The sequence below is a fragment of the Mauremys reevesii genome, linkage group 2, assembly GCF_016161935.1.
Source record: "Mauremys reevesii isolate NIE-2019 linkage group 2, ASM1616193v1, whole genome shotgun sequence".
Taxonomy (NCBI): Eukaryota; Metazoa; Chordata; order Testudines; family Geoemydidae; genus Mauremys; species Mauremys reevesii.
This window is the reverse complement of record NC_052624.1, coordinates 1512391-1534788: the sequence shown is the minus strand read 5'-3', so window position 1 is coordinate 1534788 and position 22398 is coordinate 1512391. Positions and strand designations below refer to the sequence as shown.

General features: G+C 62.8%; 2 protein-coding genes across 5 annotated transcripts in view; both read right to left on the bottom strand.

Moving 5' to 3' along the window:
- Window positions 1–8221, bottom strand: part of LOC120399290 (zinc finger protein 585A-like) — a 43940-nt gene extending 35719 nt beyond the window's left edge. Inside the window, exons 1-4 of the mRNA XM_039527414.1 lie at window positions 8122–8221; window positions 5457–5583; window positions 4727–4840; window positions 3128–4121 (exon numbers count right to left, since the gene is read on the bottom strand). Coding sequence (XP_039383348.1) covers window positions 3128–4121; window positions 4727–4840; window positions 5457–5583; window positions 8122–8145 — 1259 coding nt within the window. The 5' untranslated portion in view covers window positions 8146–8221. The remainder of the gene's footprint in view (window positions 1–3127; window positions 4122–4726; window positions 4841–5456; window positions 5584–8121) is intronic.
- A 2753-nt stretch (window positions 8222–10974) lies between these two features.
- Window positions 10975–18136, bottom strand: LOC120397115 (zinc finger protein 92 homolog). 4 transcript variants are annotated; one of them, XM_039522632.1, is made up of 6 exons: window positions 17835–18136; window positions 16771–16897; window positions 15533–15681; window positions 14700–14826; window positions 14342–14440; window positions 10975–13743 (listed from the first exon to the last, which is right to left on the bottom strand). In XM_039522632.1, exons 1-6 carry the CDS (start codon window positions 17844–17846, stop codon window positions 12617–12619), a joined length of 1641 nt encoding a protein of 546 aa, XP_039378566.1. In that variant the 5' UTR covers window positions 17847–18136; the 3' UTR covers window positions 10975–12616. The 4 variants fall into 4 exon arrangements, with proteins under 4 accessions (XP_039378566.1, XP_039378567.1, XP_039378568.1 ...); XM_039522633.1 differs by having other exon boundaries at window positions 10975–13740; XM_039522634.1 differs by having other exon boundaries at window positions 15548–15681.
- Between the last annotated feature and the right edge of the window lie 4262 nt (window positions 18137–22398).

Sequence of the window (22398 nt, the reverse complement as noted above, 5' to 3'; positions counted from 1 at the left end):
GGGTGTCTGTGGCACCTCTCCCTGTGTGTCGGGGGGGCAGGGGTGTCTGTGGCACCTCTCCCTGTGTGGAGGGGGCAGGGGTGTGTGTGTCACCTCTCCCTCTGTGTGTGGGGGGGCAGGGGTGTGTGTGGCACCCCTCCTGTGTGAACCCTAAAGCCTTAAAGAGAAGAACGTAAATGAGAAGAATCCAGCTACGCCGTATTTCTTTGTAACGGGCTCGATGTTAATGCAAACGTTTGTCCTGCACAGCTCTGATCGATCGCCACTGAACTCACTTGACGACGAGTAATTTTACCGGGTGTCCCGCATTGAGCAGAGGGCGGTGTGGCCACCCTAGGTCTCAGGCAGGAGTCGGGGCTCCCCGGAAGGGAGTTCTAGCACCCGGAGAGGGTTTCCGTTAACTGGCCAGTTCCTATTGAATTAAACCTCCCCGGGGAATAAGAGGCCTCAGCGTGTCCAAGGGCAGGTGGAAGGAAGCTGCTGAGTGAGTTTCACAGGAAAACTTCCTCACTGATGGTTTGACTTGAGCTCTAGAAACCAAGAATTGATGATTAAACTGCGCAGAGGAAGTCAGGGCTTGAACTCAATGAGCCGATATCACTGGTCAGCATCTGATTCTGACTCCCGACATGTTTATTCGTTACCCTGAGGTTACCCAGTAACAGGAAACAGCTACCGCGGAGACGCAGCACCTGACCGCAGCCCGGCGGGTCAGTCTGCCCAGGACAGTTGTTATAATGCAGCATTTGGGTTACTGCAGGGCCCACGGCCTGCAAGGCATCACATACGTGGCCAGGGAGACGCAGGCCCAGCCCCAAGGAGCTGACAGCTCAGGACCTCACGTAAACATACAAAGGGTGGGGAACGGAATAAATACACAGCGACTACACCCAGCGGCCCCCGCCCCCTCACCGCTGTTAGCTGGCCAAGGTCCTGCAGGCATGACCCGGCCTGGAGGAGGGACATTTGGGGGGGGTGGCCTCAGAGATCAGTCCAGGGAGGGGGTTGCAATCGTGTTGGAGGCCAAGGAGAGAACGACAGAGAAGCCGAGACGTAGGCAGTCAAAGCTGGCATCATCGGAGGGGCAGGAGGGGCAGGGGATGACATCAAAACGGCTAAGCCGGGTCAGACCAAGGGTCCATCCAGCCCAGGATCCTGTCTGCCAACAGTGGCCAGTGCCAGGTGCCCCAGAGGGAATGAACAGGACAAGGCAGTTTACTGAGTGATCCCCCCCCTTGGTGTCCACTCCCAGCTGCTGGCAGTTGGAGGTTTAGGGACACTCAGAGCATGGTGCTGTGTCCCTGACCATCTCGGCTAATAGCCATTGATGGACCGATCCTCCAGGAACTGGTCTAGTTCTTCTCTGAACCGTTAAGAGTTTTGGCCTTCACAACATCCCCTGGCAAGGAGTTCCGCAGGTTGACTGTGCGCTGTGGGCAGTAGCTCCTTAGGCTGACATGCTAGGAGACCAGAGTGGAGAAGCCGGCGGGAAGGGTTGCAGATAGCGTTCTGTGGAGAGCCCCAAGCAGGGAATAACTCTCTATCTATGGCAGGATTTGCGAATCCCCAGGTAATGGTCTGTTTGCAGCCAGATTGACACAAGGTGCCCAAGACGTTCTGTCCGTTGAAACAAACAGGAATTTGTGTCCCCAGCCCCGTGGAGGGGGCCCAGATTTGGTTCTCACTGCGCCGCTGCTCAGCCGAAATGGCAGCCTGCCAGGAATGGGCTCCATGCAGAATGGGAACTGTCCTAGCAATTTCAAGCCAACTTGCAGTGCCGGCCCCCATCGCTGGGCCGCCCCCGGGGGCAAGTCTGGAAGGCAGATGGCTGCTTCTGCTCCACAGGGCCTCAGGAAACCTCTGCACGTTGGGGGGTGCGGAGCCAGGACACACAACGCTGTGCGGTTTCTCCCTGACGGAGGGTGGCCACTACGAACATAGGTCACCTCGCTCCCTACTGCAGCCTGGCCTGGAGGGGTTATATCTGCCCGGAACTCCACAGAGTTCACTGCCTCCCCCACCCCCAGAACCGGTGGGGAACCCTCCCCCCTCCCACCCCTCTGCTGCGACGGGGGGCAACCCTGAACTGCTCTGGAGCTGCAGAGCATTTCCAAATCCCTGCAGTTGTAACGTGAGCAGACCCGGCTACAGGGCGACCCTTCGATGCTGGGGTGAAACCACCAGGGCGGGCGTCCCACCCAGTGCTGCCAGCGCGCTGTGACATGCCCCACAGTGGGGAGAACCAGTCACACCACGAACAGCAGCTACAGGAGCCTCACACTCGACCGTGGGAATAGGGGGTGAGCTATGCCGGGGGCGAACCAGACAATCCATCCATTTATCTGGCTACCATCACCATGGTATCTGGGCCCTCACAAGCTTTACTGTATTTATCCCCGCCCCAGCCCCCGTGGGCAGGGCAGGCTGGTATCCCCATTGTACGGCTGGGGCAGCGAGGCCCTGAGAGGCTAAGGGACATGCCCAAGGTCACACAGAAATCTGTAGCAGAGCAGGGACATGAACCCAAGGCTTCAGCTAGTGCCCTGACCTCTCAGAAACTGCCCAATGGTCCTTCTGAGGGGGCTGCAGGTGAGATTCTCTGCCCTGGGTGAAGCAGGCGGCCAGACCGATGGTCAGAACAATCTCTCGGGGTGGGCTGGGTAACTGGGGGGGCTCAGGACACCCACAGGCGGGCCGTGGGACTGCCATCTGAGGAGGGGCGTCGCTCTCAGGGCGGCCAGGCCCAGGGCCAGTCTGGTGCCTTACAAGGAGGACACTGCACTATACTGCCGACCAGTGACATTCACCCCGGGGCAGGGCTGGCTGGCAAGGCCTCGGCACCGCTGGAGTCCCGCATGCGCCCTGGGGTGAATTTCACCCCCATCCTTAGCAACGGCAGAACCCCCCCCCCCCCCCCGAGTGACCCACCAGGTCTCTGCAGGACAGCAGATTTCCCCTCAAAGGCTGGGGTCTTGCTCCATGGCCCAGGGGACCCCCAGGCTGACGCAATGCCTAGGCCTCGCCCCAGCCCTCTGCCCAGGGGCGAGTTTCACCCCCGGCCCTTTGCAAGGGCAGAGCCCGCGCAGCCCGGCTGCAGCCTCCAGGAGACAGAGCGGCCGGGGGCTACTGCTGGTCCCCGTGGGCCCTCTGATGGAGCAGCAGCTTGGTCTTGAAGCTGAAGCTCCTCCCGCACTGGGCGCAGGCGTAGGGTTTGAAGCGCCGGTGCAGCTTCCGGTGGGCCATGAGGTTGGCCTTGTTGCAGAAGGTGCGGTCGCACTCGGGGCAGGCGTAGGGCCGCTCCCCGGTGTGCACCCGCTGGTGCATGAGGAGGTTCCCGTTGCGGCTGAAGCTGCGGCCGCAGTCGGCGCACTTGTGGGAGCGCTCCTGCGGGTGGCTGCGCTGGTGGATCATCAGGCTCTCCTTCCAGCTGAAGCTGCGGTCGCAGCGGGCGCAGACGAAGGGCCTCTCCTCGCGGTGCGCTGCCTCGTGCTGGGCCAGGCCGGCCGGGTCGCCGAAGCTCTGCCCGCACTCAGAGCACCGGTGGGGCGTGTCCCCGACGTGCTCCTTCCTGTGGGCCAGCAGGTTCCTCTTGTGGCGGAAGCTCTCCCCGCACAGGCTGCAGGCGTGGCCGCCCTCGCCCGCGTGCCCCGCCCGGTGCCGCAGCAGGTCGCCCTTGAGGCAGAAGCTTTTCCCGCACTCGGTGCAGGCGTGCTGGCTCTTCCCCCGCCGCTTCTTGTGGGTCAGGAGGTTGCGGCGGTGGCGGAAGCTCTTCCCGCAGGCCCGGCACTCGTGGGGCCCGGCGCCCGGGTGCAGGCGCTGGTGGGTGCTCAGCGAGGCCTCGTCATCAAAGCTCTTCCCGCACTCGCAGCAGATGAGGGGGCCCTCGCTCAGCGGGTGGATCATGGCCAGCGTGCCGCCCAGGAACGCGCCGTCCCTCCCCTCCCACTCCGGGGATTGCTGGGGGGCGTCTCCCGCCAGCTCCCTCTGCTTCACCTCGCACCACAGGGCAGGATATTCCAGCACAAACCCCTCGGCTCCCCCGGCCAGCGACGTGTGTGGCACCCACTGCTCGTTGTAGCCCTCCGCAGACAGCTCTTCCTTGACACGCCTGCCCCAGCCAGCTGTCGGACAGACCAAGCCAGGCAGTTACACCCTGGGAAGGGGCTGGGGGAAGCCGGACGAGCGTTATCACCACACGCCTTTGCCGATCCCCACCGGCCCTGGGCTCACACAGCGCCTAGAGCCACACCTCCGCCCCCGCGCCGCGCTGTGGGGTGAGTCTGGCTCCAGAGACACGGCAGGGCAAAGATTCTGGGCACGGGCTGTGGTGTGTGCGAGGTCATGGCACGCTCCCCCTCGGGGATACGACCTGGACTGGCACACATGAATGGCAGCCCAGCGAGCTCCCTGACCGCGTGCCCGATCTCCCTGCGGATCTCATTGCAGAGCCAGGAACCCAGGGAGACTGGGGGCCCCCTCGCTGCCCAGCTCTGCCCTAGCAGCCCAGTGCAGGCAGACAGCCGCCACAAGCACTTTGACCCCCAGCCCTCCTTCTAGCCTAGCAGAGGGGCCTGGCATGAATGTCTCTTGGGGATGCTGATCAGCCCGCGCAGGCCTGAGCCCCCCTCTGCTCACCTGCCACCCAGACAGTGACTGAACATTGCACAAAGTTGCTGCTCTTTTGTCTCTGAGCAGTTTGCAGGGAGGGGGAATCGGTGCCACTCACCTGTGCTGGGGGCATCCAGGATTCCTCTGTCCCTCTCCCCCTGGGGAGCTGCGGCATGTGGCTCTTCCCCTCGCTCCATTTTACAGATCATTTCCGGTTTGGGGCCTGCAGAACCTGGGCACAGGGAGAGACCCGCAGTCTGGGTTTCCGGTGGCCGCCGCAGGAAGAGGCGATGTGCAAACGCGTCGGACGTGAGTGGGAGAGTCTGTCACGGGGGCTCTTCGTTCCGACTGCAAACGCCTCAGGGCAGGGACACACGGGGGGCTACTGGCTGGGAGGAGCCCAGCTCCCGCCGGGCTGTGTCCAGGTGTAACAGCAGGGTGAACCGGAGCCGCCCCTGCGAGGTGCCGCCCCCGGGACCTGGAGCGGGTTTGAATTCCTCACGCCCGCTGGGAGAGGCAGCTGCCGAGGGATGGGCTGGTACCTGCAGTCCCTGGGCCCTGCGGAGGTGACATGCTCCCAGGCGGAGCGGTTCAGCCAGTTTCCCAGGCACTTGTGAAGGGGCAGGTGGGTGCCCTGCAGGATTTCAACGTTCCCTTGAAAAGGGCTGGCGCGGGACTGGGCCGTGCCTGGACCGTGCACAGAGCTCACGCGCTGCCCGAACGGCACAGGCTATGGCTGGCTCCTGTGGGCTAGAGGGTCTCCCTCGGGGTGGATTTCATCCCACTCCCACTCCGGCACCAGCACCGGCCAGGGCCTTTCACAGCCTCTAACAGGGCCTGATCCTCACCCAGCGAGGCGATGAGCTCGTAATTCTCCATCATCACCTCCCGGTACAGCTCCCGCTGCCATTCGGCTAACGCCGCCCACTCCTCCGGGGAGAAATAGACCGCCACGTCCTCGAACGACACCGGGGCCTGAAACACAAGAAGGGTCCCCATTCGGGACCTACTGATTCAGTGGCATCTTTATCCACCATCCTCAATGGTGGATAAATTACCTTCCCCAAGACAGGTTCTGTCTCTGATCTTCAGCTGACCAGCCCCACATGGCTTCAAGCCTGGGAGTGTCCTGAGCTTGTCCTGGGGGGGCGGGGCGACTGCTCAGGAAGGCTGGCCAGGTGGGCACGGCAGAGGGCTGGTGCTCAGGGGACCTGGGGCAGTTCCTGGTTCTGGCACAGACTCCCTGTGTGGCCCTGGGTGTGTCACTTAGTATCTCCAGTGGCCAGATGGGAGGTTAACACTTACCTCCTCCCTACCTTTGTCTGGGTTATTTAGATTTGCCTGTAAGCACCTCAGGGCAGGGGCTGTCTCTGACTCTGGGTATATCCAGAGCCCACCACAATGGGACCCTGATCTAGGGCCATTAGGCATCACCATAATACTGCCAATTAGCGCATCCAGCCCTGGTCTGTGCCAGGCTGAGAGTAGCCCCTGATCTACCCGGCCGGCACGCAGACCCGCCCGGCCGGCACGCAGACCGACACGCAGACCTGCCCGGCCGGCACGCAGACCAGCACACAGACCGACACGCAGACCCGCCCGGCCGGCACGCAGACCGGCACACAGACCAACACGCAGACCCGCCCAGCCGGCACGCAGACCCGCCCGGCCGGCACGCAGACCCGCCCGGCCGGCACGCAGACCGGCACACAGACCAACACACAGACCCACCCAGCCAGCACGCAGACCGGCACACAAACCCGCCCGGCTGGCATGCAGACCCGCCTGGCTGGCACACAGACCGACACGCAGACCGGCACACAGACCGACACGCAGACCCGCCCGGCTGGCACACAGACCGGCACACAGACCGACACGCAGACCCGCCTGGCTGGCACACAGACCGACACGCAGACCGACACGCAGACCCGCCCAGCCGGCACGCAGACTGACACGCAGACCGGCATGCAGACCCACCCGGCCGGCACGCAGACCGGCACGCAGACCCGCCCGGCCGGCACGCAGACCCACCCGGGCGGCACGCAGACCGACATGCGGACCCGCCCGGCAGGTGTCTAGATGAGAACATGCAGCTGCAGAGGAGGGAGAGATCCCTGGGGAGCGAGTTCACAGCAGGCTCACTCGAGCTAAACTTAAAGGTGATCTGCAAAGCGGAAAAAAATGGGACTTCCGCCCTTTCTCCTGATGCATGAAGGGCAGAGAGGCTAGAACAGGACGGGGGTGGGGGTCTGCTTGTTTTTTACCTTACAGCTACATCAGGAATATCAAGTCTCCTCTTCCCTGATCTCTGGGCGGACTGAGAAACGTGGCGTTTGCTTCCCAGCCGCTCCTGGAAGGGCAGGTGGGGATGAGCCAGACTTTAGCTCAGAGAGCTTTTCTCCCAAGTCTTTCTTGGGCATTGGAGTTAAACAGGTGCCAGCACCACAAACAAACAGACTCCACCGCGTATTAAACAGCCACTGCCCCCTTCTTAGCCAGGCTTCGCTCGCAGGGCACCGCTAATGCCCAGTCCACCAGGTCGGTCTGGTTTATTACCCTACGCTCACCCCAAGGCTCAGCGCTCCCCACACGGGCGCTCTCCGGCCAGCCAGAGACCCCCAGGGAGACCAGCCCCCCGCTCGTTCCAATACAGAAACACGCAGAACGATAACATACAAATCTCCTCTGTGCATCATAAAGATGCAGAGGCCACAACAAATCGGTTTTAAAAACATTTGCAGGTCACCGGGAAGAGGCAGAGCCCCCAGAACTCGGGACGTTTCAAACTCGGCCCGTGGGATCACGTCATTATTCGTTACGATTCGTTTAGCACAATGTGCGGCGCTTTCAACGATGCACAATCAGAACCGCCCGCGGCCCAGGAGCTCTGGGAACAGGGCTGGAGGTCAGAGAGCTTCCCGACCCAGCACTGGGCACCCAGAGGCCTGCTCTACCCCTGAAAGGCAGGGTGACATGGCTCCCTCGGTCAGGGTGTGAAAAGCCTCCCCCAGCTGTGCCCAGCATCCCAACCCCGGGGGGGACGCGTCCGGCGCTGGAGCTGGGCACGCTCCTGCCCTGACGGCCCGTCCCCGTCTGCTGCTGCAGCCCAGGCGCTGGGGCTCCGCTGGCAGCGCTCCGTGCCCGCGCTGCGCCAGGGCCGCGTCTGCAGCTCCGTCTCCTGCCCCCCCAGCAGCTCCCAGCCCGGGCACGGGCCAGCGGGAGGGGCGATTTCCGGGAGACCCGCTGACACACCCAGCGAGGCGCAGGGGTGCCCGGCTCCCAGGGACCGGCCTCTGCCCCAGGCACTGGGCGGGGGGGCGGCCCCATGCGCAGGGCAGGAGCCTGGCCCTGGGGGCACCGGCCGGGCTGTTTCCAGGGGATGCGCCGGAGCTCAGCCTGGCTGATCTAAGGGCCCCTGGCCCTGGGACGGGCCCCCGCGGCCGGGCGGGGAGGGGAAGGTGCCAGGGCAGCCCCCGCCCGCGGGCGCCCCGAGCCGAGCCCAGCCGCCCCTACCTGCGCAGCGCTCCCAGCGGCCATGCCCCCTGCGCGGCCCGGGGCTCGGCGCTGCTCGGAGCCTCCCGGCACCGGGGCTTCCTCCGCCGGGCTGGGCCGGGGCCGGAAGGAGGCGGGCGGGGACAGGGGAGGAGCCGCTCGCACAGCCCGGCCCAGCGCCGGGGAGGAGCAGCCCGGGGCTCGCTGCCCACGAGCCGGTTCCCTCCACCCGGCCCGAGGCTGCAGCGGGGCTCGGCTCTGCCCCGGCCCGGCCCGGCCCAGGGTCCCCAAACTCGGCCCTGGCCGGGGGCTTCGCGCACAAGCCGTAACCGCCGGGACCTCGGGCCCCGAACCTGCTGCGGGGCGCAGACCCCGGACCCCCCCTTAGCCGGGCGAAACCCGCGGGGCTCCCCGGGACCCCCCCACCGGCTCGGCCCCCCGGGGCTCCCCGGGACCCCTCACCGGCCCGGCCGCGCAGGTTTCCCGAAACAGACCCCAGCGCCCCCTCCTTTACCCGGGCTGAACCGCAGGGCTCCCCCTCACTTAGCCAGGCCAGCCCGCCGGGCTCCTCGGTACAGAGCTCAGCTCCCGCTCCCTTAGCCGGCCCGGCCCTGCAGGGCTCCCTGGAGTCCCCTCCCTTAGCCGGACCGGCCCCCACAGGGCTCCCCAGGATCCCCTCCCATACCAGCCCAGCCCCGCAGAGCTCCCCGGGACAGACCCCGGGCCCCCTCCCTTAGCCAGGCCAACCCCGCAGGGCTCCCTGGGGTCCTGTCCCTTAGCCAGCCTGGCCCCATAGAGCTTCCCAGAACAGACGCCAGGTCCCCCTCCCTCAGCTGGCCCAGCCCCGCAGGGCTCCCCAGGATCCCTGGATAGAAAGCTGGCTAGATCGTCGGGCTCAGCGGGTAGTGATCAACAGCTCCATGTCTAGTTGGCAGCCGGTATCAAGTGGAGTGCCCCAAGGGTCGGTCCTGGGGCCGGTTTTGTTCAATATCTTCATTAACGATCTGGAGGATGGTGTGGACTGCACCCTTAGCAAGTTTGCAGATGACATTAAACAGGGAGGAGCGGTAGATACGCTGGAGGGTAGGGATAGGATACAGAGGGACTTAGACAAATTAGAGGATTGGGCCAAAAGAAATCAGATGAGGTTCAACAAGGACAAGTGCAGAGTCAACAGTTGCCCTTGTTGCCAAGAAGGCTAACGGCATTTTGGGCTGTATAAGTAGGGGCATTGCCAGCAGATCGAGGGACATGATCATTCCCCTCTATTCGGCATTGGTGAGGCCTCATTTGGAGTACTGTGTCCAGTTTTGGGCCCCACACTACAAGAAGGATGTGGAAAAATTGGAGAGAGTCCAGCGGAGGGCAACACAAATGATTAGGGGGCTGGAGCACATGACTTATGAGACGAGGCTGAGGGAACTGGGATTGTTTAGCCTGCAGAAGAGAAGGATGAGGGGGGATTTGATAGCTGCTTTCAACTACCTGAAAGGGGGTTCCAAAGAGGATGGATCTAGACTGTTCTCAGTGGTAGAAGATGACAGAACAAGGAGTAATGGTCTCAAGTTGCAGAGGGGGAGGTTTGGTTGGACATTAGGAAAAACTTTTTCACTAGGAGGGTGGTGAAGAACTGGAATGGGTTACCTAGGGAGGTGGTGGAATCTCCTTCCTTAGAGGTTTTTAAGATCAGGCTTGACAAAGCCCTGGCTGGGATGATTTAGTTGGGTTTGGTCCTGCTTTGAGCAGGGGGTTGGACTAGATGCCTCCTGAGGTCCCTTCCACCCCCGATATTCTAGGATTCTATGATCCCCTCCCAGAGTCGGCCCAGCCCTGCAGGGCTCCTCAGAACAAACCTTGGCTCCCCCTCCCTTAGCCGGGCTCCCCCACAGGTCTCCCCAGCTCCCCCTCCCTTACCTGGGTTGAACCCACAGGGCTCCCCGGGATCCCCTCCCTTAGCCAGCCCAGACCTGCAGGGCTTCCTGGGACGGACCCCGGCCCCACAGGGCTCACCGGTGACAGGCCCTGGCTCCCGTTCCCTTCGCCGGGCCAGCCCCACAGGGCTCCCTGGGGTCCCCTCCCTTAGCCAGCCCGGCCCCGTGGAGCTCTCCAGAACAGACCCCAAGTCCTCCACCCTTAGCCGGCCTGACCCTTTAGGGCTCCCCAGGGCCCCCTCCCTTAGCCACACCAGCCCCACAGGGCTCCCTGGGGTCCCCTCCCTTAGCCAGCCTGGCCCCACGGGGCTCCCCAGAACAGACCTCGGGGCCCCTTCCCTTAGCCAGGCCTGACTCTACATGGCTCCCCAGCTCCTCCTCCCTCAGCCCGCCTGGCCCCACAGGGCTCCCTGAGGACAGACTCGCCCCTTCCCCCAGGCACCACCGACCCTGCAGGGCTCACAGGGACAGAGCCCGGCTCTCTCTCACCCAGCCCTGCAGGTGTAATGGGGCTGGGGAGTAAAGGCTTGGGGAGCTGGGAGGCCTGGGTTACTGAGCAGGCAGCGCACATCTGCACTCGCTGCTTCACCTTCCTCAGAAGGCTGAGTCACTGAGCGCAAGGGGAACCCTTTCTCCTATAGCTCCCTGCTCAGTGCTGGCCAAAAGCCTCTTCCGGTGACTCTCTACCATTGCCCCAGGACAGCAAAGCACAGAGCTCCCAGAGGGGTGGGTCACGCCCAGGCTGCATGCAGAGGCCTGGGCAGAGGCTCAGGAGGGGAAGGGTGGAGCTGGATGGGGCACGGCCCTACAGAAATACAGCACAAACTACGAGACGCTTGGCCCCCGGCACATGCATGGGAGGTGAAGAACCCAGAAAAGCTTCATGCACAACACACCTGGCTCACAGCCTGTGTTGCACTAAGTTCTCCTTCACCCCGGCAGACTCACCAATTTCACAAAGGAGCGAGAAGTGAAGTGTTTTATTGGACACTTGGTCTGACAACAGGAGTATTTATGTGCCGCGCGGCGTTTCAGTGCTTCGTCAGGCAGCCGATCCCTTCCTGCGTGAGGCTGGCACATTTCTCACCTGGGCTGGGGATTTACACTCTCAGTAAAAACGTTCTTTAAACAGGATCCCGTTGGTGCTGCCAACACGCCTCGGCCGTCCCCCCTCGCCCATGTGAACTGCAGCATCACTGGAGCCCCCAAACCAGCCCAGGGGACACGGCTCGACCCTGCGAAACGTGGCGCTCCCAGATTTCAGAGGGGACCAGCAAGGGCTCAGGTTCTAGCCAGGCTGGGAGCTGCAGCTTCAAAGTGAAGTGGGGACCAAGAGGGCGATTTGCAGAGACTCAGGGCGGTGAAGCTCTGGGACAGGCTCCCAAGGGAGGTCATGGAGACCCCGTCACTGGAGGTTTTTAAGAACCCTCTGGATGAACCTGTCAGGGCTGCGCTGGGTTTTCTTGGTCCTGCCTCAGCGCCGGGGTCTGGCCCTGGTGACCTCCCGAGGTCCCTTCCAGCCCAGCATTTCTATGGTTCTCACCAGAGGGTCGTCAGAATGGTGACCTGAGGCTGGACGGGCAAGGCCGGCGATGGGGATTCAGAAGCACCCACCGGTGAGTCGGCCCTGGCTGGGTAATGAGACCTGACACTGGCCAATGGTGCCTCCAGCCAGGCTTTCGCCAGTGTGGCTACAGGCCCGTTGCGAGCCAGGCTGCTCTGGCAGCCCCCGGACTGCGACTGCGGACGGACTCTGGCTCTCCAGCCCCAGGCTAACCCAGCCTGCCGTCACCATGCACTCCCCTGAAACCCCAGCCTGGAGTACAGCAAGCTGCCGTCTGCACCTCCTCCGCCCCCTCAGGAACACTGCCTTCTCTCCCAGCCGCGGGCCCTGCTGCAGCGAGCGCTGCCTCTCGGGACCCCTTGGCTGGAGCGCCAGAGCCATGCACACTACCTGGGGCCGGCCCGGAAGATTCCTCCTAGGCCCAGCTCTTCTCTGCTAGGGATTGGCTGTCGGGGCATGTCCGAGCAGCCTCTCCAGCAAGGGTCGGCGACATCAGAGCTCAGAGAGCAGCCCTGGCTGCTTGCTGCTCTGGGGGAGGGATAGCTCAGTGGTTTGAGCATTGGCCTGCTAAACCCAGGGTTGTGAGTTCAGTCCTTGAGGGGGCCACTTAGGGATCTGGGGCAAAAATTGGTCCTGCTAGTGAAGGCAGGGGGCTGGACTCAATGACCTTTCAAGGTCTCTTCCAGTTCTAGGAGATTGGTATATCTCCAATTATTACCTTTATTATTACCTAGGACTTCATCACTAGGAGTCAGTGGGACCAGTGCACCCAAGGGGGCAGCTGGCAGCAGCAGCTGGAACTAGCTGGACAAGAACCAATAACTACCCAAAGGAAAACTCCTGCGGGAAGAGCTGGCACTGAGGAGCCAGAGCTCCGGAGAGCACCCCCCAGCCAGGCTGTAACCCCCCTGGTGTACCAGCATTGGCAGGGTCATCTATCCTGCCATGTGCTGGGAGACGGGGCTGGGCATCCTCCCCTGTTCCCGCACTGGCAGAGCCACCCCCACCCTGCAGCCAGGTTTCATTTGTACTTGGTGAGGGCACCGAGGGGCTTGCGGGCATGTGTGCGGGAGATCAGCATCTCGTGGATCTGGAGGAACTCGCTGAACGTCTCCCCGTTGCCGTAGCCTGTCGGCAGCCCACCGCCCGCATGGGCCCTCTGGTGCCGCAGCAGGTCTCCACGGTCACCGAAACGCTGGCCGCACTGGTGGCAGGCGGAGGGCTGCTCCCCGGCGTGGCTGCGCAGGTGGGTGGTGAGGTTCGTCTTCCAGTTGAAGCTCTTGCTGCAGTGGGCGCAGGGGAAGGGCCGGGCCCCGGAGTGGGCGCGGCGGTGCAGGAGCAGCGAGCCCTCGTGCAGGAAGCTCTTGCCACATTCAGGGCAAGTGTGGGGCTCTTTGTGCACATGGGTCTCCTGGTGGCGCACGAGGTTCTCCTTGCGCGTGAAGCTCCGCCCGCACTGGCGGCAGGCGAAGGGCTTCTCCCCAGTGTGCACGCGCTGGTGCGACAGGAAGGTCTGCTTGGTGCGGAAGCGCCGCCCGCACTCGGCGCAGCCGTATGGCTTCTCCCCGCTGTGCAGCTTCAGGTGCCGCAGGAGGTTGGCCTTGTTGCTGAAGGCTTTGCCGCACTGGCTGCAGGGAAAGGCGCCCGCCCCGGCGTGCTGCCGCCGGTGCTTGGCCAGGGAGGCCTGGCTGCCAAAGCCCTTCCCACACTCCCCACACTTGTAGGGCCCCCCTCCCCCAGGGGCAGCGTGCTCCGCTGTTGGCTTCCCGCCCTGCCCAATGCTCCCCACACACAGCCCCTCTGCAGTGGGGGTTAGAGGCACAGCTCCCGTCCCCACACGGCCCCCCTGGTTCTCGGGCGCTGGGCAGAGTCTCTCTGGGGCCCCGTTGCTCTGGGGCTCAGCGCTGGCTGGGCAGTCCCTGGCCTGCCTCTCGCCCCACAGGGCTTCGTCCTGTCCATTCCCCACAGGCCTCCCCTGGCCCGGGTGCCCTTTGCGCTGACTCCGACTGGCGCTGGCTCCGGTCCCGGACGAGCCTCGGGAAACTCTCGCCACGTCTCTCCCCGTCAGCATCTCGCTCGGCTCCAGCCCTGCCGGCTCTTCCTCACAATGTGTCTCCTCCTCCTCAGGCCCCCGGGTCCCACCACCTGCTGGGAGAGGAGTGTCCAGGCGTTACTCTGTCTGCTGGTGAGTCGGGGGGTCCTGGGGGCACAGCTACGGCCCCGGGGACTCTCCGTGGGGCAAAAGCAGGGGGAGACTCCCCCGGGACCAGTGCCTGCCCCCGGGTCCTCCCTGCACGCGACGCCCCTGCCCTCAGGCGTCTCACCCATACCCGCGCTTTACCAAGGGAAGGTCCTGTTGTGTCACTGCAGCCAGGCCTCCCCCAGGCCTGCCCCACTGGGAACTCCCCCGGGCCTGCAGGCAGAGCTCCCGCCTCTGCCCACCTTGCCGTGACGCTGTCGGCTGGGGAGAGGGAAACTCCTCCCGATTCTGTCTGTACATCCCACAGGAACGGACCCCGCTGCTGGCACTGGCGGGAGGGGGCGGAGGGACCCCGTGGGGTCTGCCCCAGCAATGACACACGCACTGACTGACCCCCGCTTGGAGCTCAGGCCTGTGCCCTCCTCAGCGCCGGGCCTGGCACTCGCAGAGCCCGGCACTCGCAGGGCCAGAACAGCACAACAGAGTCCTGTGTGCCAGGAGCCGGCCCAGGGCCCCGATTCCAGGAGCTCTGCTGGCCTCACTCACCCATGCCGTGGGGACCAGGAACGTGTCTCTCTCGGGGGTCGTACGGCTCTTCCCCGCGCTCCAGCCTCGAGACAATCTCTGGCTTCTCCACGGTGTCTCCTGTTCGATGGAAGAGGAGGTTTGTTACGTGCCTGTCAAATGGCTGAGCTAGCCAGCCCCCCGACGGGGTCCAACGCACACGCTGGCTGGTTCCGGTGGGGCTGGTGTGTTTATCACACACCTGCCTTAGGAAGCCAACGAGTCTCACTGCGGAATTAAGACTAATCGGGGCACATTCTGCCCACGTTCCGGGAGAGCAGGCTACGAAGGCAGCCCCGAGGTAGCAGACAGCGCCACTGCCCAGTAAAGGGATCTTTACCCACAGAGGTGACCAGCTCGTAATTCTCCTTCATCACGTCCTGATACAGCTCCCGCTGCCAGTCCTTCAGCTCCTTCCACTCCTCGGTGGTGAGATAGACCGCCACCTCCTCGAAGGTCACCGGCTCCTGCACCAGAACAGCCCTGCTGAGCCACTCCCCAGGCCGTGGGCACAGTGACCTGCTGCCCTCACCCCCTGTGGCACGGCAGCCGGCCGCCTGAGCCGTCTTAGCCAATCGCTAACGGAGGGAAAGTCACCTCAGCGCAGCTGCCGCTTTAAGAGCTGGAGCCTGAAGGCTCTTGGGCATGGAGAGACCCGAATTCCTTCTCCCCCAGATCGGGAGCCAGCCAACGCCCCACGTCTCCTGCAACGAGGCAGAACGGTGCCCGCCCTCCACGGCGCGCGGCGCTCCCCACCAGCCATTCCCCGCGGGGATCCCCCTCTCCTAACGCGAGCGGGGGCTCAGCACGGCCCCAATTCCCTCCTTGGCACAGAACGCAGGGCCCAGCCTGCACCGCAGCAGCACGGGACCGGCCGCCAGAGCAGAGAGGGGACAGCCCGGATCCCCTGACAATCGAGCTTACGTGCTTATGAACCAGCAATTAACGATGCTTCTAAAGCAGAAATCAGGGAAGCCCCTTGGAGCCGGGAAGCCCCAGGCACTGACAGGGGCATTGGGCCGCCGGCTGCTGTTAAAAGGGGTTTCTGCTACCCAGAGGCCCAAAGCCTGGCTGGCACTGTGCTGGCGTCTCTCTGGTGCCCCAGCCCTGGGGCCTTTCCCTTGGTCCCCTCTTCCCAGAGCCGCTGAGTTTCCAGCACTTCGCTCTCCTTACCGGAGCTGGTCTCACCTGCTTGGGGGCGTCGTTCCCCTGTGCTGGAAGCATCAGGACTTTCGCTCTCGAGTACTGATGGTCCCAGACATACGGCGCCTTCTCTCGCTTGGCTCTTCTAGCCGATGCCTTGGGCCTGGGGCCCGCGGAGCCTGTTCGTGGGCAAGAGAACACGTGCTGTGTCCTGCAGTTCCATGGGCCTTGCCGACACGCACTGCGCCAGCCATTGTCTGCAACGGGAATTTCTCTTGCGTGCAGCCCCCAGGCTGGTCATTCCCGTGACAGGCTCCTGGCTGCCTTTCAGACAGCTGGGTCCCGGGCCAGCTAGCGCCCACAAACACCACCCAGCCCCTTGGATTGTACGTGGGAGTGAACAGGCAGCTGGTGCAGGGCACAGGGTATGTGCCCACGTCTGCTGCTACTGCCTCCTTCACCAGCTCAAGCCCCTGGGAGCTGCGTGAAGGCAGCTTGGCAGTAACCCAGCCGCGAGGTCACAGGGACCGGGCTCACTGGGAATAGCTAATTCTAAGGCTTCAGGAGCTGGGTCCAGTGGGACAGCACGCCGTGCCCCAGCACCTCCCGGCTTGGCAGTTCATAGCCCTGGCACCTTTGGGCTCCCGGGCAGCAGCCGCCTCTCTCCGGATACCCAGCTCTGAAGGCAGTGCCGCCACCAGCAGCAGCACAGAAGTAAGGATGGCAATATCGCACACCATAGCACCTTTCCTTCTGCGCTGCTGCTGGCGGCTGCGCTGCCTTCAGAGCTGGGCGTTTGGCCAGCAGCCACCCCCCGGCCGCCCAGCCACCCCCCGGCCGCCCAGCCACTCTCCGGCCGCCCAGCCAGTGCTTAATTTGTGCTGGGGCTCAGCTCCAACCTGTCTTTCATTACACATTAAGCACCGACAGCCAGGCTGTGCACTCTAATGGCAGAGGGTAGGGAAACATGCCCTCCATTAGGAGGCACCCCCTGGCTATGAGCATACCCCTGCTGGGATGGCACCGACAAACGGGGGGGCTGAAAGTGATGGATCTCCTGCCCAGGCACACCGGGCCCAGAACACGTCCCACCACGGAGTACAGCACTGCAGCTCCCTCGTCAGGTGAGACGTCTCCAATGTTCAGCCACACGCCAGGCATTCCACACATACGTCAGTGCCAGGGTCCCATGGGAATGTGAGATCCCCCTAAAGCCAGCCTTGGGGTGTCCAAGACGCTGCTTTTCCTGCTAATAAAGGGATCCTCACCCAAAGATGCCACCAGCTCGTAATTCTCCATCATCACGTCCCGGTACAGCTCCCTCTGCCATTCCGCTAACGCCGCCCACTCCTCCGGGGAGAAATAGACCGCCACGTCCTCGAACGTCACTGGCACCTGAAATGCAACCGTGCCCCACTCAGCACCGTTGGCTCCAGTCCAGCCAGGCAGAGGCAGGGGCTGGACACACACAGGCTCCCCCAGGCGGTTCTCTAACCTCTCACAACTTGCACGACTTAAGGATGATTATCCCAGCTTGGTGCCTGCGTCAGGCCAAGCTCCCAGGGACCTCAGTGCTGGGGGGGGAGGGGAGGGCACATTATGACCCAAGTGTGGGCTTCAGCTTCATTTTCTATTGGCCTCTTTCACTCAAGGCTAGTCAGGCTACCAAGCCCCTAGTCCTGGCTCCGTGCCCCAATAGATGGAATTCCCAGGGGCTGGGGCCGACCCGGGGGGGGGGGGAGGGGGAGGCGGACAGGACTGTGGGTCCCTTGGATTCACACTGATGCAGTAGGCGCAGGCTCATCTGTCAGCGGGTCTGGCTCCCTTTCTGGGTTCCACTCCCCTCCCTGTGTGTGTCTGGCCATGCAGGAGCCCAGAGCAGCAGCCCTGGGGCTGCCCTGAGTTGTGCAGTGGGACCCACCCCCTGGCACCAGCCTCTGCCCTTTGTGTTTTGCCTTGTGGTTGCCAGAAGGCCCCTCGCTGTGAGACTTTCTCAGGCGGCTCCTCGCTCCACTCCCAGGGAGACCCTCACCCTAAAGACAAGGCTGGGGCCCGATCTTCACACCTGCTGCGGCTCCCACCGCCCCAGCGCTTCCAGGCTACCCTACAATAACAAGCCAGCCGGCTGCTCCCGGGCAGGGCAGGGCAAGCGACGGCGCCAGGGCAGGCCCAGGGCCGGATTCTCGCCCGGGCTCGGCGTGACCGCCCGGGGCTGGAGACTGACAAACCGAGGCGGGGCCATGCACGGGCAGGGCTGGGGGCCGAGCGAGCGCGCACAGGGCGCCGGGCTCCCCCGCTCCCCGCAGCCCCGCGTCCCCCGGCCCAGCCCTACCTGCGCCGGCATGGCCCGCCCGCTGCCTCCGGCCCGCTGCGCTCCGCTCCGCTCCCGGCCGCGACGCGACGCGCCCCCAGTGGCTGCGCGGGACCAGCGCGGCGCGCCCTGGGCGCACGGGAGGGCGCAGGGGCCGGGCCGGGCGAGGCGGCTGCCCGGGGACCGGGGGTCGGTCCCCGCACTGGGAAGCGGCCGGCCCGGCAGACGGGCTGCGCCCCTGGGAGCCAGCGCGCGGGGGAACCGGCCCCGGGGCGCTCCGGAGCCCGCAGCCGGCAGCTGGAGCGCGGCTCGCCGCTGGGGCTTTGTCCCTGCTCGGTGGGAAGGGCAGAACTACAGCTCCCAGCATCCCCCGGGCCAGGGAGACCCCGGCGAGCGCCCCCCAGCCTGGCTCCAGCCGGGGTCTCGTCTCCGTGGGGTTTGTGCAGCGCCTGGCGCGGCGGGGCGGGGCCGTGAGTGGGCTCCCGGCGCTGGGGGACTCCAGATACAGCATAGGAATGAACCCTGCAGCCCCGCAGATAAACCCGCCCCCGCCCCCGGATCCCAGCCACCCCCAGCCTGGGGGCACCGACTTTCCAGTCCCACAAAACCCGAACGGCCAAGCCCCGCCCCCTCCCCGCGGCCCCAGGCTGGGGGGTGGGGCCCAGGGATTTGGAGTGCGGGAGGGGCTGTGGGTTGAGGCAGGGGGTGGGAGGGGGCTCTGGGCTGGGGCAGAGGTTGGTGCAGGCTGCAAGGGGGTGAGGGCTCTGGGCTGGGGCCAGGGATGAGGGGTTCAGGGTGTGGGAGGGGGCTCAGGGCTGGGGTTGAGGTGAAGGGGGTGAGGGCACAGGCTCTGGGGTGGGGTGCAGGGGGGTAGTTTGGATTTGGGGGGGCTCAGGGCTGGGCAGGGGCGTAGACTCAGCTTGGGTGGCTCCCGCCTAGGAGCCGGCCCTGCTGGCTGCTTCTGGGGCGCAGTGCAATGCCAGGACAGGTAGGGACTAGCCTGCCCTCGTGCCACGGCGCCGGAGACCAGACTTTTAACCGCCCAGTCAGCGATGCTGACCGGAGCCGCCAGGGTCCCTTTTCGACCGGGTGTCGGGACACTGGTCACCCTACACAAGCCCCCTGCTAATCCGAATCCCGGAGATCCCGGGCCCAGCCCCGCCCTAGAACAGACCCTCCCCCCGCCTGGCACACTTGGGGATCAGAGAACGCGTCAGGAGACCCAGCTGGCAAACCAAGGGCTGCCCAGCACCATAACACACACAGCATGGGCAGGGCCCCTGCAGGATACAGGGCCCGAGACGCAAACAGGGCCCAAGCCCAGGGCAAGACGGGCTCCAGGGAGCCGAGGGGGAAGGGCTGGATGAACCGTGCGAGGAGAGACAGGCTCAGAGATGGGGCCTGCCCCCAGGTCAGCATGTAAAGCCGTGTGGGGAGAGCCGGTCCCACCCAGCGATGCAGCGAGCTGCCCACGGGCAGGGAGAGGAGCTGGCGTGGCTCTGGGAGAGGGAGCAAGAGACCTCGCCCCATGAATGCAGCAGATGACTTAGACTTAGCACCAGGGACAGATGGGTGCTGGAGCCGGGTTCAGCCCCTTGGTGGGAACGCTGACGCGCTGCGGCTGAATCCGGCTGCCAGGAAGGGGCTTTCCTGGGAACATTTTACATTTTAATCAAAAATTTCTTGGGAATTTGTTGAGGTTTTGTCAAAAACAAACAAAAAATGTTTTTTGGCAGCTGAAAAGTGGAATGTTTTGTGCATAACCTTCCCCACGCCGGCCTTGCAGCGACAACCAAACCCTGGCCATTGAGTCAAAGAACGTTTTTCCGTGGAAAAAGCTTGGCTGAAAAATGTGTGGCCGGCTCTAGACACGTGAGGACTGAGCTCCGGCCCTGCACTGCAGCCTGCTGGGACCTGTGTCTTTCCTCCCCGCCTGCTGAGCACCAAAGCCTAGTCCTGCTCCTCACAGCAGACCCACACCAAGGCCGACTACCAGGGCCACCCAAATGGGGGGAGGGCAGAGGGACAGTTTGCCCTGAGCCCCCCAGTTGAAAGAGCCCCCAACCACTGTGCCCCGGTGCACCAGGCTGCAATGCTCAGAGTGGGGAGTTGGGCCCAGCCCCACAGGACAGGAGGCACAGCTGTGGGGCCAGTGCAGGGGGGGTCAATCTCCAAACCCCTGACCCCAGGGCCTCCCTTCAGTGGCCATGTTTTGGGAGGGGGCGTGACAGGGGCTCACCTTCAGATTTTGCCCAGGTTCCCCCAAAAGCTCGGGGCAGCCAGGCCTTGAGGACTCTCAGCTATGGGAGCCTAGGGGTCTTGGACCCGCAATGCCTGGGCCCCGCTGTCACCCAGCACGCTGGCTCCACTGGGATCTCATTCCCTTTGCCAGGATAATCAAGATCTCCCCCCCCCCCCACCCCCCAAGTTACTGGCTCTGGCCCAGCTTCCGGATCCCACTCCCTCCCCCGAGGCTGGGTCACGCAGCACCCCACTAGCATCTCAGGGCCTCACCCAGGGCCCCTGGAGCCAACAGGGGTCTGCACTGGCTTGCACCGTCTCTGGCTCACACCCAGAGTCGGGGGCAGCTCTGTGTTTTTTGCCACCCCAAGCACAGCAGACAGGCGGATTTGGTGGTGGTTCTGCGGGTGATCTGCCGGTCGCACGCCTTCGGCGTACCCGCCACCGAATTGCTGCCGAAGCCGCGGGACCGGCAGACCTCCCGCAGGCGCCTCGCCGAAGGCAGCCTGACTGCCGCCCCCACAGCAACCGGCAGGCCGCCCCCCACGGCTTGCCACCGGCTTGCTGCGCTGGTGCCTGGAGCCGCCCCTGCCCAGAGTGAACATGTCACTGGACCTGCCTGGAGCTGGGGGAGCACAGGGAGGGCACCAGGAGCTGCTGGAACAGCTGCAGTCCCACTGCCGTGCACCCTCGTGAGCTGGCCTCCCGCAGGGATGGGGGGATTGGTCTGGGACCCCCAAACGCACCTTAAACTAAAACCATTGGCTACAGGGTTATCATTCATTTATTGTCTGCTGTTCTGCTTAATTAACATGTCATGTGTAATCATTGTATGCTAAAAAGAGTTCAGCTGTAGGAGAGAGGTACATAGTGGGGTCCCCCAGGGTCTGCACTGGGACCAGTCCTATTCAACACAGTCATAAATGATCTGGGAAAAGGGGTAAACAGTGAGGTGGCAAAATTTGCAGATGATACAAAACTACTCAAGGTAGTTAAGTCCCAGGCAGACTGCGAAGAGCTACAAACGGATCTCACAAAACTGGGTGACTGGGCAACAAAATGGCAGATGAAATTCAATGTTGATAAATGCAAAGTAATGCATATTGGGAAACATAATCCCAGCTATACAATGATGGGGTCTAAATTGGTTGTTCCCACTCAGGAAAGATCTTGGAGTCACTGTGGATAGTTCTCTGAAAACATCCACTCAATGTGCAGCAGCAGTCAAAAAAGCGAACAGAATGTTGGGAATCATTAAGAAAGGGAGAGATAAGACAGAAAATATCATATTGCCTCTATATAAATCCATGATACACCCACATCTTGAATAGTGTGTGCAGCTGTGATCACCCCATCTCAAAAAAGATATATTGGACTTGGAAAAGGTTCAGAAAAGGGCAACAAAAATGATTAGGGGTCTGGAATGGCTTCTGTATGAGGAGAGATTAGTAAAACTGGGACTTTTCAGCTTGGAAAAGAGATGACTAAGGGGGATACAATGGAGGGCTATAAAATCATGACTGGTGTAGAAAAAGTAGATAAGGACATGTTATTTACTCCTCATAGCACAAGAATTAGGGGCCACCAACTGAAATGAATAAGAAGCAGGTTTAAAACAAACAAAAGGGAGTATTTCTTCACCCAACACACAGTCAACCTGTGGAACTCCTTGCCAGAGGATGTTGTGAAGAAAGAACTAGATAAGTTTATGGAGGATACGTCCATCAATGGCTATTAGCCAGGATGGATAGGGATGGTGTCCCTGGCCTCTGTTTGCCAGAAGCTGGGAATGGGCGACAGGGGATGGATCACTTGATGATTCCCTGTTCTGTTCATTCCCTCTGGGGCACCTGGCATTGGCCACTGTCGGAAGACAGGACACTGGGCTGGATGGATCTTTGGGCTGACCCAGCCTGGCTGCTCTTATGTATAGAAGTATAAGACTGATCAGTAGTCAGAAGGGATAAGTACGAATTCCGTATCTACGTAAGTAGGGATGAAACAAGGCCTGTAGTCTGAGGCCTGCAAGATTTTAGCTTGGCTATTTTAGGCCTTGGAGCTAAGAAATGCCGACATAAGTCAGTGACCGAAGAATAACCCGATGCCCTGAGGTTGTGGGAAAAGAGGAACCAAGTGGTGATATTGTGAAAAATTAGATTAATTTTAAATCACAAAAATGCTGTAGAGGCCCATCTGTCTCCACCATGTGCCTGACCCATGGGATACAGGTGCTGCGTCCGTGCTAATGAGAATAGAGAGAACCTCCACAGCCTATAGAAATCGGCGTCCCTCAAGTCTCTGGGAGACACCAGACCAATAGGAAAAAAGAGAGTTGACATTGTTA

Bases quoted from the DNA above. Each gene is read 5' to 3' on its own strand.
- LOC120397115 (XM_039522632.1), bottom strand. The intron at 15,682-16,770 runs GTGAGGATCCCT...GCCCACGAACAG, and splicing joins CGAGCTGGTGGCATCTTTGG to GCTCCGCGGGCCCCAGGCCC. The intron at 14,441-14,699 runs GTAAAGATCCCT...TCCATCGAACAG, and splicing joins CGAGCTGGTCACCTCTGTGG to GAGACACCGTGGAGAAGCCA.